Genomic DNA, 13,905 nt, shown 5'->3' with positions numbered 1-13,905 from the left:
ATTTGAATGTATCTATTTATTTACACCTCCCAGAGTGTGTTGTCACATTGGTATTTTTGTGTATCCCAGTATTTTTAGGTAGTTTAAGGAATTATCAGTTTTTTTACTGTTTGTAAAAAAAAAAAAAAAAAATCCAGTACAAATAAATGTGAATAAATCAACTGCTCCTGTGTGAATCTGTGCACACTTATGAGCTCTTCTACGTGGTTAATAAAATGAATAAAACAAAATAGCTGTAAACGATCGTGTTAATAACATTTTCTATTATTAGAATTTTTCTCAACCAGCTATGATTATGCAATAACAACTGTAACTAAAATTTGAAGAAAAGCAAAGCAGCTCCTCTCAGGTTTATGAAGCCTGTCTATAAAGAGAGTTTCGCTGAACTGTCGTACTTAAAGATTTCCTGTTTTGGTTCATTGTTTCTTCCTGCGGCTCACTCCCTGATCAGCAACAAGCAGCAAACAAACACAACAAACCTTCTTCACAGCAGCTGTTTTTGACTTGAACTAGTCAGCAAGATAAGGCAGGTGTTACTAATCACGTTAATGAAGGCTTAGTTTCTAAGCAGAACAGCACCAAGCTTCATTAATGTGATTAGTTACACCTGCTTTTACCTGCTATTAGAAGAAAACAGTTGGAAACTGTTAGAATATTCTGTCGATGATGAAACCAGGTGGTTGGAAATATGACCTTACATGTTTGCTAATTTTGCTCTGAAAGGTTTCCACTGCCTCTGGGTGTCCAAAAAACCCCTTGTTGTTTCATGTTTACACACCACTGACCAGAGTCTGTGTATCATGTACTCACTGGCTCGAACCATGCACAGTATGTGCTGAGAGGGAAAAAAAGAAAGAAAAGATGCTGATGATTGATGAGTGATACAGTGGGAGATGCAATAATAACGGTGCAGTAAGACTGTTGCTACAGAAGATGGCGACAAAAACACGTTTTGCTTGTTGCGTGTTAGGAATAATCTTTAGACATGCTTTACTTTCTGTGTGCATTTGACTGTTTTCTACATCAAATAAGTCAAAGGAAGAAGAATGCCAAGTAAAAGCACACAAACGACCTGCGGATCTTAAAGTGTAGAGGATGTTAAATGGAAAGTCTGCAGTCTAGGGAATTTATAAACCACTGCAGTCCATTTAAAGGTAATCAAGTTCAGTCAATAGTATCGTCTGTACCTCAACTTTAGGTCTTTTTTCTTTTTTAGTGGGTGTATTTGGAGTGAACCTCACTGTTAATGAAAAAAAACAGCAAATATCAAGGTCCCACAAAAATCCCACATTTATTGCAGTTATGGAATTTTGGTTGTCAAAACTTTTTTACATACTTTTATTTATTTTTTTGCTTAAAACATTTATTGTAATTAAAGTATACACAGTGCTCAGTACTACAGAGATCGTACTGGATATCAAAATTGGTATCTGACTTTGGGCTAGTGTAACTCTCTGACACTTTTTCCAAAATGGCTATTTATTTAAAAAATACTCCTCACGCACTACAGTAGTAGTAGTACTACGGACATGAAAATATATGACAACAAGTGACACATTCACAAAGACGGAGTACACAGTGCCGTCATTCAACTGAACGATGGCAGATCACAGGAGGAGGACCGAATCATTCAGATGTGTGTGCCACTACAAAGACTTCGCTGAACCTCTGCAGTACAAATACAGTGAGACTCCTATACAAACTATATACTGTAAATATACATCTGATTTTTTTTATTCTTACTGCTTTTAGGGCAATTTCATTTCCTCCTTTGTCTCATTCTGTGTTTCCGCCTCGTCTGTTTGACTTCGGTTTCTCTTCCAAAACACACAAAATAAAATAAAAAAGTTTTCCTGATGAGAAACTGGAACCCACATATACAGACAGAAATCAACACTATGTACAGACACTGCATGTGTTTGCTGCCCACACACTCACTCACGCACGCTGATGCAAACTGAGGATAAAACTTGCAGAATTCAGTGTTTCTGCAAAAAAAAAAAAAAAAAAGAGGCAAAGGGAGAAATCTGATTGGCCGGGCAGCTCAGTACCTGAATGGAAATGCATGGAGCTTAACAGGGAAGGAGACATGAGTATTTAATGCCAGTGATTTGTCCATCAGTTCATCTGTTTCTGGTCCTGAAGTGATAGCTGGATTATCGAAAATGTCTAAAACAGGGAAGGAGAAAGAGAGAAATGGTGGAGGGTTGCAGGATGGAGGCTTTCCTACGGCCCTCCGCTGTAGGAATAATCCGCCTTGTTGTGCATCACCAGCTTGTTGTCCACAAAGTAGAAGCTGTCAGACTGCGTCTCGTAAGGGTGCAGGATCATCTCACGCACTGAGAGAGGGAGAGAGACAGCACACAGCGTTCTAAAACATCAAATCCATCTAAACATGGGGCGGGGGTATTTGTCTCGAGTGCGTCGGAGTGTGTGACACTCACTCATTTCCTCGGACAGCGTGGGGAACTCATAAATGTGCTCGCACGTGTTCTTGCTGCTGGGCATGCAGAAGCCAAACTCGAAATCAAAACTCTTTAGCAGCTGATCGCGGAAGTAGTGTCTCTCAATCATACGGAAGTTGTTGATGGGGGTGTCACCAACCGTGAACTCCACTCTGCAGAGACACAAAGTGGACAAAATACACCCACCAACGAGTAAGGGAATGGAAATACAAACTGCTGTCGCTGCTTTTGACACTTATGACAACAGTTGTAAGAACGCAACAAGGGAAAAGCCTAGTAACAATCAATCTAGATTATCTGCAAACCCAATTCCAAAAGGGTGGCTGCTTAAAACGTGAATAAAACTGAATGCAATTATTTGCAAATCTCAGAAATTCCATATTTTACTCACAGCAGAACACAGAAAACATATCAAGTACTTAACCTGAGAAAAGTTAACATCTTAAGAAAAAGCTTGTTTTGAATTTGATGGCAGCAGCACGTCTGGAAAAATTTGGGACAGGGTTTGTGTTCACCACCGTGTAACATCACCTCTTCTTATAACAGTTTGTAAAATGTAGGAACTGAGGAGAGCAGCTGCTGGACTTTTAGGAGAAGAATATGGTGGTGTTTCTAGATTATGGATGGATATGTCTTTTTTCACTGATTTGTGGAATTCACAACAAACTGTGATCAAAGAGAACGATTTCTGGAAGAGTTCCTGATTCCTGACAGAATCATGTCTGTTTTTAATGCAGCACAGTCTGAGGGCCTGAAGTTCACAGACATCCGATAAGCAGCACCTGGCTGCTACTAAAGCCTCTTAATTCCTATGGAAGCAGAAAGGATGCAAGTCTCCTTTATTAGGTTATGGGAGAGTGTCAGATCTGAACACGCTGAGTAGCCTTTAGTGTTTAATTGCATTGGTTGCTTCAGAGCTCTAACAAGTAGCTTTCACATTAGAAATAAATAGCAGTGAAAAAATAAACACATTAGCTTTATTATTTTTATGCGGTTGTGACGAGCAAATCACTTTACTTACAACACTCTGCACTGCTCTCTTGTCTTAATTATTCTTTACTGTTATATTTTTACATTCTGCTTACATCTCCATCACCTGTTCCTCTGATAATGTCTCTGATTGGAGCAGACCATGTGCCATCGATCCCCTGACTCTCTCTGACTGAGGTTTCAGATTTTGTTAAGCCCGGTAATGCAAAGAAGGCCTGGTTTTGTTTAGCTTGCTCTGGAGCACACCCATAAAGGAGGCTTAAAAAAAAAAACATAGTTTGGTGAATTAAATGTGATTAGAAATGATAAAAAGGATAAATCGAAGTTATAAAATTAAAAAATGAAGACTGTCAGGGGTTTTGAGTTTTGGGGAGTTTTGGGTTTTCTCTAATTTTGTATTCTTATCTTGTTTTATGTTTCTATACTCTATAATATTGATATTTAGCTTGCTGTATTTCTTAGTGTTTATGGGTCTTTTTTTTCCAATCTTGGTTGTTGTTTTCACGACTTTAGTTCTGACCCTTTGTTGCAAAGACCTTTAGGTTTGGTCTGTTTTGTGGGTTTATGACTCCTTTTGGTTTTCAGATAGGAGCTCTCTGTTTATGTTGTTAGTTTTACTTTCCTTGTGTTTATGATTTCTTATCTGTGCCTTTAGTTCCCTGCTTGTTTTAGCTGACGATAGGTTTTTAAATTCCCTTTTGTATTCCAAATTCTGTTCCTTCCATCTTATGTTTTGACCTCTTTTCAATTCAATTTCATTTATATAGAACAGCAATTACAACAGCAGCCACCTCAAGGTGCTTTTTATATACCTACAAAAAGACTACCTCCATGAGCAAGTACTTGGCGAAAGTGGGAAGGAAAAACTCCCTTTTAACAGGAAGAAACTTCAGGCTCAGGGAAGGGAAGCCATCTGCTGCGACCAATTGAGGACGAGGGGGAGAAGACAGGACAAAAGGCACATTGTAGGAAACACAGAGATGAATAACTAATGATTAAATGCTGAGTGAAAAAAGGTGAATGAAGAAGAAAAACCCAGTGCATCATGGTCCCAAGTCCCAAGCAGCCTAAGCATATTGCACAATAACAAAAGGATCCAGCCCTAACTATATAATCGTATATTTGATTCTTGGTCTCAGTGTTAGTTATTTCTTGTCTTATTTTGATAGTCTCCTGTCACTAGTGCTTTGCATTTAATTCTACTTCCCCTGTCGTGCCATCTCTGATTGGTTTCAGCTGTCCTCCCACCTGTTTCCTCTCCGGTGTATATCTATTGTCTCACTCTTTCCTCCTTGCGTGTTTTCTTAGAAGAGTTGTAGTTTTGGCAAGTTTGTTCTTGACCTGCATTATTTTGTATTTTAGTAAAAACACAGCATTAAAGCTGATTTTGAGTTTACTTTCCATTTTCTCAGGCCTACATTTTGGGTCCATCCATCCAGTTGTCAAATGCACTAAAACCATTTACTCTACAGGTTAACACACACATAATCCAAATAATAATAATAATAATGATGATGATAATACTACTACCAATAATAATGATACAAATTTAGGGCTAATCCCAGTTTAGATTAGTCAGTTGATGTGTTGGTTTGAAATCTGCACTCAGTCTCATGATGAGCAGTTTTGGCTACTTGGTGCCCGACTCAGCAGATGGGCTGGGCCACTCTGTTCACACTCATCGCTGTCAGCCTGCTGCCTGTGACACCAGAGCCTACACACATCCTACTTCCGGTACGTTCCCTCAGTCGTCGCAGCAGGGTTGACCGGATATTACACCACATGGGGACTTACGTGGCTCCAACCTGCCGCAGCTGTAGGAAAGCCGGGGTGAACTGGTATCGGACAAAACGGCCGGCATTGGGGTCACACTGCTTTTTACCACCAGCTGAAGACAAGATGAATAAAAACAACAAAAAGCAGTCAGCTTTTTGAGTTCCAGCCCTTGCTCGGCTTATTTGAGCTATGCACATATGCGTGCAGGTTTTTCCTATTAAACTGATGAACCAATAAACCATCTGACATACTGGAAGGTTTTTGGACCTGCCATATAATGTGTTATCTAGTTTCTGCACGTTGGAGCTCACCTGGTGTCGGAGGTTTGGTGATCTCAAAGAGGACAGTCCCCGTTTCCATGTCACGGATCTTAAATCTGGTGAAGTCGATCATGTGGACGTTTTCTTCTGGAGAGCAGAGGTAATCTGAAGAAAGAAAAAAAATGTGTCTTAAGTTCTTCTGTTGTTTTGTACATGATACAAAACCAACTGTCAGTTAACCACAGACTTCTGTTACACTCCAAGAAAGAGTCATATCTGTTGTTACAGGCAGGCCCGAACCGGTCTCACATTCATAAAAGCCAGCTCTGCGCTGAAGAATAGTCACCGGTGTAACATCACAGCGGTGCCAGGAAAGCCATTTTTGCACGTTTTTATCTTCCTCTGTGCCGAGAGAAGTCACAATACAAAACTCCCTACTTCAGCTACTTCAGTGAAAGCCAAGGCAGACGTTCAGGTCACGCTGAGCTCAGGGAATTGTCTGAGTCGCTCAAAAGGATAGACACACAAAGCAGAAGCTAAACACGTTACTCAAAGTTTCTAACTTTCAAAGCAACTCACTAATCTCTCATATGTTTGTACTTATGTGCACCGGAAGATACGCCCAGAGTCAGGTTTGACAGCGGCAGTTATGTAGTCTCATTTCTGGCGAGTGATTGAATTGTTTTTGTGATTGGTTTGAGTATGCATATACTTACCTTCAGATAAAGAAATCTTACAAAACAATACAGAAAACAATATGGTGATCCTATTATTGTATGCATGAGTTGTATGTTAGGGTTGTTTAGAAATAGCTTTTCTTTATTTAACTTTTAACTAAAGTTGAAGTTTAATGGCTTAAACATAGTTTTGCTCTGGTTCTATGCAGAGCCTACAGACAGCTTTGCAGATCAACTTCTACATGCATTTATATAGAGAAGCAAAGGTGCTTTGTGTTGTAAGATACGGATCCTACAATCACCTGGGAGCGGTGTTACAAACAAAAATAATTTCCCACAGTCACCCAATTCAGCTCAATTTAATTAATTTCAGTTGTATTTAGTTTTCATATTGGCAGCTAACAATAACAGTTGCTTCAGGTTTTATACCTTGAAAGCCCCAAACAATCTGACAGTCCCCTATGAGCAGCACAGACAATGTCGCCTAATGATTCAAGCCTTTGTATGTGAAGAGCAGGATTCAATTCTGGATTACACTGGGAAATAATAAAGAGAAGCGCATATGTGAGAAATATGATCTCGCTTTCTCTCTAGTTCTTTCTCTCTAGACTTTTCAGGGGCCTTTTAGAGCCAACCAAAGGTTTTCTCTTTCATGGGGAACTCATCTGCCTTCCACTTTCCTGCTCTGGACTGCACTTTTCAACTATTCTGTATTTGACCTATGCAGGGCATCATCAACTCAAAGCTACATGTTATTGTTTGGAGAACTGCATCAGTTGCATACCTGCTTAGGATCTACAACCGGACACCAAAGCAGCACTGTAAATCTTGCCTCGTTGTGGCTGTTTTTGAAGCTTATGGATGGCTCTGGACCACAACTTGGTTTTTCCTGCTGTAAATTCAGGCAGGTGGGAGACCTCCCATGGTGCAAAAAGCAATTCTCCTCTCTTCCTCTTCCTGTGCATTTGTATGCCACATTACATTAACATGTCTTCAGTTTCTCCTTTTTGTTGTGTGTTGTTGATTTTTATTTTATTGTTTTTTTTTTTTTTTTAAAGAAACATTGTTTGGCAGAAGGGTCAAAGCAAACATTCTCATTCTCATATAATTTCGGATGCTGTTACTTCTCATTTGCTGCTCTCATGTGCTGAAAATCTAAATTACGATAAAGAATTTTGATAATCGCACACACTGTCCACTTTTAAAACACGTCTTAACCCCAATTTTATCCTTTGATTTTCAGCCTCAGCAAGACTTAGCTTTTCTTGTAATTAAATTAGCTACTAACTAATTAATTAATTACTTTGCTTTTTGCTTTCAGTTGTTTTTTATTAATGTATTATATAATTTTATTATTTTGTTCCAATGTTCAGCACTTTGCATCACCTGTGGTTGTTTTAGAATGCTTAATGAATAAAGATGATGATGATGACTTTCTTACTGTCCTGTAATATTGTTGACCAAACAGGTTGCTTTCCGACAATAACAATAAATGTTTGTTTTTTTTTATCACTTTTCTCTTTCAGGATTTTGATGGCATTAAACCAAAGAACTGTCAGATTTGGCCACATTGGCGCTATGTGTGCACGTATGTGTGCGTGGCATGTGTGAGACACTGCCTTCCCAACGGGGCAGGATTAGACCTAAGAGGCTTATTGTGTTTTACCATCACATGGACTGACTGTTTGAGAAGCGCAGACACAAACGCACACACTGTATCTCATTAGGGTATGGTAAGGGCAAGTATTATTAGCTGTTTACATTGCATAAGTGTTGAAGGGTCTTTCTCTCTGAGCCTTTCATATGATACATTAAGAAAGACAAACATAAGTTACACTAAATGCGTTATCACCTGACTTGAACGGATCTGTGTATTTGTACACACACACACACACACACACACACACACACACACACACACACACACACACACACACACCTGCACAGTTACATCTTTGACTCCTTCCTTCTGAGGGTTAAGGAGCAGATGGGCCACACAGGCTTTAGCCACCTGCTCTGAGGTATTTATAGACTTCTTCATAAAGGTTAACACACAACACTTAATGTGAAATTTACTGAACACTAATAATAATCATAATCAATCAATCAATTTATTGATAAAGTAATAATAATCTTAAAAAAGAAGAAATCTGAATGCTGTTATGCCGGAGTTAAAGAAAATCCCTTATTTTGCACGGTTTTAATGGAGATTTACACAGGTGGTGAAGTGAGACCCATTACTTAACAGACCTTATTATTTTTTCTAAGGACAGTCTCTTTGGTTCTTTAGAGTTTCTTTCAAACTCCAACCAATGCTAACATCTGACATGTATTTTAACTCACAATTTGCATAGAGTTAAAAACTTTATGAGCTTTGATATTTAGGTGAATGAGATCGTGTCATCTTTCTACGGTGGCCCTGTGAAGTCAAACAAACTACAACTTAAAAAAAATGGAAAAACACCACAAAAGCAGACAAAACAAAACGGAAGTGTTTTTGGGAGAATATTATGTGACGGACCAGCTTCAGACGTGAACTGCACTGTAAAAAAAAAAGAAGAAGAAGAAGAAGAAGAAGAAGAAGACAGCTGTAAAAACTTGATGCTGGGAACCCAGTTGTGTATTCTGTAAATCATCATTTGTTTTTCTGTTGGGAATCTGTGCAAGCTTTCTGGAATGTCATGCGAAGTTAGCTACAGTCCAGGGGGATTCAGTTACCATATTAAACATTAAGTGTAATTCAATTTGGGATATTGGGATATATCATTTTAAAAAATGAATTTGCTATTAATAGATTAATGTTGATACTTTGACACTAAACCAAGAACAGAATGGTTGAATGAACGCAAACTCCTGGTTTAGTCGCTAAAAGAGTTATCGTTAGCTTGTCACTTCCGCAGCTGGTCCGTCATGGTAATGCTTCCCCTTTCTATGAGGTTTTGCTGCTTTTTTTTTTCTATTTCTGTTGTTCTTTTGTGTGTTTTTGCTGCATTTTTATATTGCTTGTGTTTTCTGAAACTGGAGTGGCTTTCCATTTTCATAGTGAATAACGGCGTGATCAAGAGATTTTTGCCTTTATTTTTTAATATTTTTCGGTTACTTTCTGAAACAGTGAGAGTATAGATAGCGTGTGTTTATTTGCAGCGTCCTCTAGTGCTGTGGTTTTTTAATGTGAGGGGCTTATATGCACTGGGAACATTACTATAAGCCTAATGTTACTGCTGCAAATGCAACTTTCACATAGGATTTAAAGAGTGCCTGCATGCTATGTGGCCTAGATGCGATTAGCGCGGAGTCGTTTTGAAATAAACTCAAGAACTGAAATCATCGTCTTGGCTGAAAGCTGAATCAAATACTGTTATCTAACACAGTGCAAAACTACGCTCTTCATGCTGCAGAGATTAGATGCTTGTTTGGGTTACTCACACTAATAACATAAGTATCTACAACCTCTCTCACCTCCCCCAAACCATTTACAGCTCATGTTTAATATGACAGCATGTCAGGGTCCTGAGCTAAATGACTGTTTCAGGGATGCAGCAGAGTCAGAGAGGAAAGTGTTTACACTCAGGATCCAAAGCTTAAAATAGCTACTGTAATTGCAGCTTTGACATTATTTTCAAAGTGAAGGATGTATTGGGTATGTTACACTGAAGTCCATCGGTGTGTTACCCTGCTCACACGGTTAAACCATCAACTTAAAAAGGAAACTCTCGCATGCGTACTGCACTATTCAAAAGTCTTGAGCTACCTTTGATTTCTTTATATTCTGCTATGAAAACAGGAAATAGGTGCAATGACTTATTGAAACATCAGCATACATATATGGAAATACAGCATATAAGGCACAGATAGTTACCATGCTAATAGGCCTGAATGTCAGTATTTGGTAAGGCCGCCTTTATTCTTTAGCACAGTCTGAACTCTCCTGTTAAACTTTCTTGTAATTTCTTTAAGGAATAGTTCTCCAGGCTTCCTAAAGGATATTCAAAGCTCTTCTCTGGATGCTGTCTGCCTTTTGTTTTGTTCTTTGTCAAGATGATCTCATACTACTTCAATAATGTTCAGGTCTGGGCTCCGGGGAGGCCAATCCATGACTGATAGTGTTCATCTATGTGTTATTCTGACAGGTATGCTTTTACTGCACTGGCAGTGTGTTTAGGATGTTTGTGATGCTGGATAATTAAGCTACTGCCCATCAGATGATTTCCAAATGATACTGGACCGTGGATCAAAATTTGATGATACTTTTCTGCTTTTATAGTCACATCGATATTTACAGGATCTCTAACACCACTGGCTGAAATGCAGCTCCAAACCATAACAGCCTTTACCGTGTTTTACAGGTGGCCTCTCTCCTTCCTTGATTTGAACCAAAACTTTTCATAAGACAAACATTCTTCTGAAAATGGTCAGGTACAAGGACTGGACTGAAATTATGTGAAAAAGCAGCCAATGTCCAAAGAAACACTGAAAGGACTTCAGAAAACCTGGAGAACTATATCTCGCTCCTCGGAAGCAAAATATATAAGAAATGACGGGTGGTTCAAAACGTTTGTACAGTACTGTACATACAAAATCAAAGATTAGGTCAGAACTATTCCCACAGTTTACTCACAGTATATTATAACATTGCTAGAATGCCTTTGGCTGTTTTGATCGAACGAACACTGACTGAAAACTCAAAGTCAGTGCTCTTTCCCTCTGTCCAGTAAGAATCTTTTATGTTACAACCTCAAGGAAAACTGAACTCATCATTTTTGGTGAAATAGCCCTTCCTTTTCTCACAATCTGTCTGACGAGTGCTCTAAGTCTATTTTCTGTAACAGCTACTAAACTTGCTGTCTTTGTGGACAGATGACTGATAGATGTACTTGGTGAATCAGAGACGGCTTCTTGCCAAACCTGATGAAAAAGACAGATGGAGCGTTTCATCTGATAGCAAAGCCAATGAAATCACTTTCATCCAGTGCAGTGCAAGAATTTGCACACTTCTGTGTGCTCCTACGGTCGCATGAAGCCCAGACTACACACTACAAAACACACTTTGATTTCACAGCCTCTGCACATGGAGCAGCTTGACTGATGATGGGTGACTGCCTTTCAGAGATTTGTAGTAGTCATAAAATATACCCTTTTCACATGCTCGGTGTTTAGAGAACACAAAATTTGGTGTGAGGGGAAAAACACACAAACTGAAGGAAAAATGTCCTTTTCAGTTTGTGAAACATATTTAGAACACCAAAAAAGGAAGAAAGAAAAAGAAATTAAAAAAGGCAGAGAAGTACAGTATAAACAAATAGGTCTCAGACTGGTTTCTGAAAACATGTAGCTGGGGCAAATCTACCTACTATAGCACATTTGGAATTATTTATATATCGTCTGTGAAAGCAATTGAGTTAGGAGTTAACTCTGCTCTAGTTGGTTTTCATCCTGCTCGGGGGCTACTCCACCAGTTGTATCTTTGGAAGATATTTAAGGGTGTGTGGGAGTTTACCCAACCAGTCTAAAGGCATTGGACTGCTTTCTTTAAGGTGTCCTGTGAGGGGTGTTTCAGGAGTCTGTTGTAAGTTACGTAACTGCTGATTAATGGGAAGAAAAATACTACTGCTGAAGGCAGCATCTTAACATATTCCAGCCATGAAGATTACCCCTGCACATTTAAAAAATTATGCTCTGTGTCAATGTGACACAGAGGTCTAGAGCAAGCATCCATATGTGAGGATTGGGAAGTGACCGTCGTCTAACTATTGTTTCAATCAGCGCATCACAAATACACAGTGCTAAAGGGCACTGTATGTACCTCTAAGTGACTTTCAGAAAACAGCATTATTTAACACCTGGGGAATAAGAATAAGCTTAAAATAGAACATTTCAGGCTTTACACACAGTAAGTTTTGTCCAGAGAGTAAAACTTGTTGAACGCGTAGCTTCACTGGTGCTGTAAAAAGGAAACCTGTACACAGCATCTCACTAACAAGGAAAAAAGTACAAGAAAATAACCGTCCATCATTGTAAAGACAGGACATCCATAAAAATGTGGTTATATGGTTAAATGATGGTTCTATTCGTCAGTTTGCTCTTCTTTCCTTTTTGCACACACACACACACACACACACACACACACACACACACACACACACACACACAAAGTGCTGCACTTCACTTCCTTCAACACTGTCACCTAGCAACGCTCCTTGTGATAGAGCACTAGCTCGATTAGCCAGTCTTTTTCCTTCTCCTGTTCCACCTGCCTGCTCCACAACAACAAGGTGCAGCAGCAAATCAAAGGAAAGCATCTCGGATTTGACATCAGTCGTATGCAAACGAAATGCACCACGTCTGGGATCCAATGGAGGTATGCCTGAGGCCTCCTCCTATAGAGGTTTGTGCAGGATGTGCCTGAAGTGCAGGAGAAATTAGACATCCTGTGGCAGTGAAAACAGTGACTCCACTTGTGACATGAGACCTTACTGTACTTGTCATTTTGCTGAAACATGTCATTATCTTCCAGCTCAGGTAGGCTGCCTTTAATTCTGCCTTTGCCTTTTGGATCTTACTCTAACCTCGACACATCTAATTTCTTGGATAACAATCAGACTCATGCTATTAGACTAACATCAGGCTTTTGTTAAATACATGAATTTTCAGTTGTCAACAGAGTCCTGAAAAGAGGCAGCAGCACCTCTACAGAGAGTAAAATTAGCACCAAGTCAAGAGTCATGCTGTGCTCCTGCGTTCAGACTCCCAGAGCCTGTCTGACGGGTGCCACTTATAGCTCCCTAATCCCTGAGATTAGCCCGGAGTTACAGACTTTCAGCCACAGGGATTGACTCCACATGGCTCATTCTTTGACTGCGTGGCCTTTGATTAGTTTTAAGACCTTGTTTTGAATAAATCTAAGAACACAAGTAAGGAAAATGCAAAACACGTTTGCATGTTTTCACCTTAAATCCATAGCCTTTGGCTGCTTGTGGCATTAGCATTACACGTTGGAGTTCACGTAATGATGTATGGTGCACCTGAGTGCGGCGGGTTGTTTCATGTCTCTCAGTTAACAGAACCTGCAGGCAAACTGACAAATGGTGAGGTTCATGGAGAGGTTGCATTCTGAGCAGCTGAATGCAGATGAGATTTTTCTCCTCTTATCTTTCTCCAACCAGAAAAAAGAGGGGGGGAAAGATCCGGGGCTTCCTGTATCTTATGATCAGTGCTGGTGGTAATTCTTTACATTCGTCTGCAATGCACTATGGTTCCTAAATTAAGTAATCACATTACAGTTACTAATGAAATATTTATGTCAATTTTGTTACGCAAGTTCTTTAATTACCTGCATAATTTTTGCTTGTGCACCAATCACTTGACTTTGGTTCACGTGGCGGATTTGGATAAAAATAGCAGAGTCGTTTGTAGCTTCTCAGGGGTGGATATGACAAATAATCTTGTGGACATTTGTTTTCACATCTTAGTGAGGACAAACAATTGACATAATGCCTTCCCTAGCCACTTGCCCTAACCATCAGAAATGAATGCCTAACTCTAACCTAACCATAAACTAGTTGTAACCCTGACACAAAATCCACATTTTGAGTCTCAAAAATACCTTTAAACTCGTGGGGACGGGCATTTTGCCCCCACAAATATATTAGCATTCCAGTTTTTGGCATATCGAAAACACACACACACACACACACACACACACACACACACACACACACACACACACACACACACACA

The 13,905-nt window shown here is 39.4% G+C and overlaps 1 protein-coding gene across 1 annotated transcript in view; it reads right to left on the bottom strand.

Moving 5' to 3' along the window:
* Positions 1-1,266: 1,266 nt before the first annotated feature.
* The window catches only part of unc119a1 (unc-119 lipid binding chaperone a1), a 23,580-nt gene continuing 10,941 nt past the window's right edge, over positions 1,267-13,905 (bottom strand). Inside the window, exons 2-5 of the mRNA XM_005720783.2 lie at positions 5,543-5,656; positions 5,250-5,343; positions 2,445-2,617; positions 1,267-2,339 (exon numbers count right to left, since the gene is read on the bottom strand). Of these exons, the coding sequence (XP_005720840.1) occupies positions 2,227-2,339; positions 2,445-2,617; positions 5,250-5,343; positions 5,543-5,656 (494 nt within the window). The 3' untranslated portion in view covers positions 1,267-2,226. The remainder of the gene's footprint in view (positions 2,340-2,444; positions 2,618-5,249; positions 5,344-5,542; positions 5,657-13,905) is intronic.

Source organism: Pundamilia nyererei, unplaced genomic scaffold, assembly GCF_000239375.1.
Source record: "Pundamilia nyererei isolate P.nyererei 1_Seehausen unplaced genomic scaffold, PunNye1.0 scaffold00003, whole genome shotgun sequence".
Classification (NCBI taxonomy): domain Eukaryota; kingdom Metazoa; phylum Chordata; class Actinopteri; order Cichliformes; family Cichlidae; genus Pundamilia; species Pundamilia nyererei.
The sequence above is the reverse complement of the archived record's forward strand: the minus strand, read 5'-3'. Positions and strand labels throughout refer to the sequence as shown.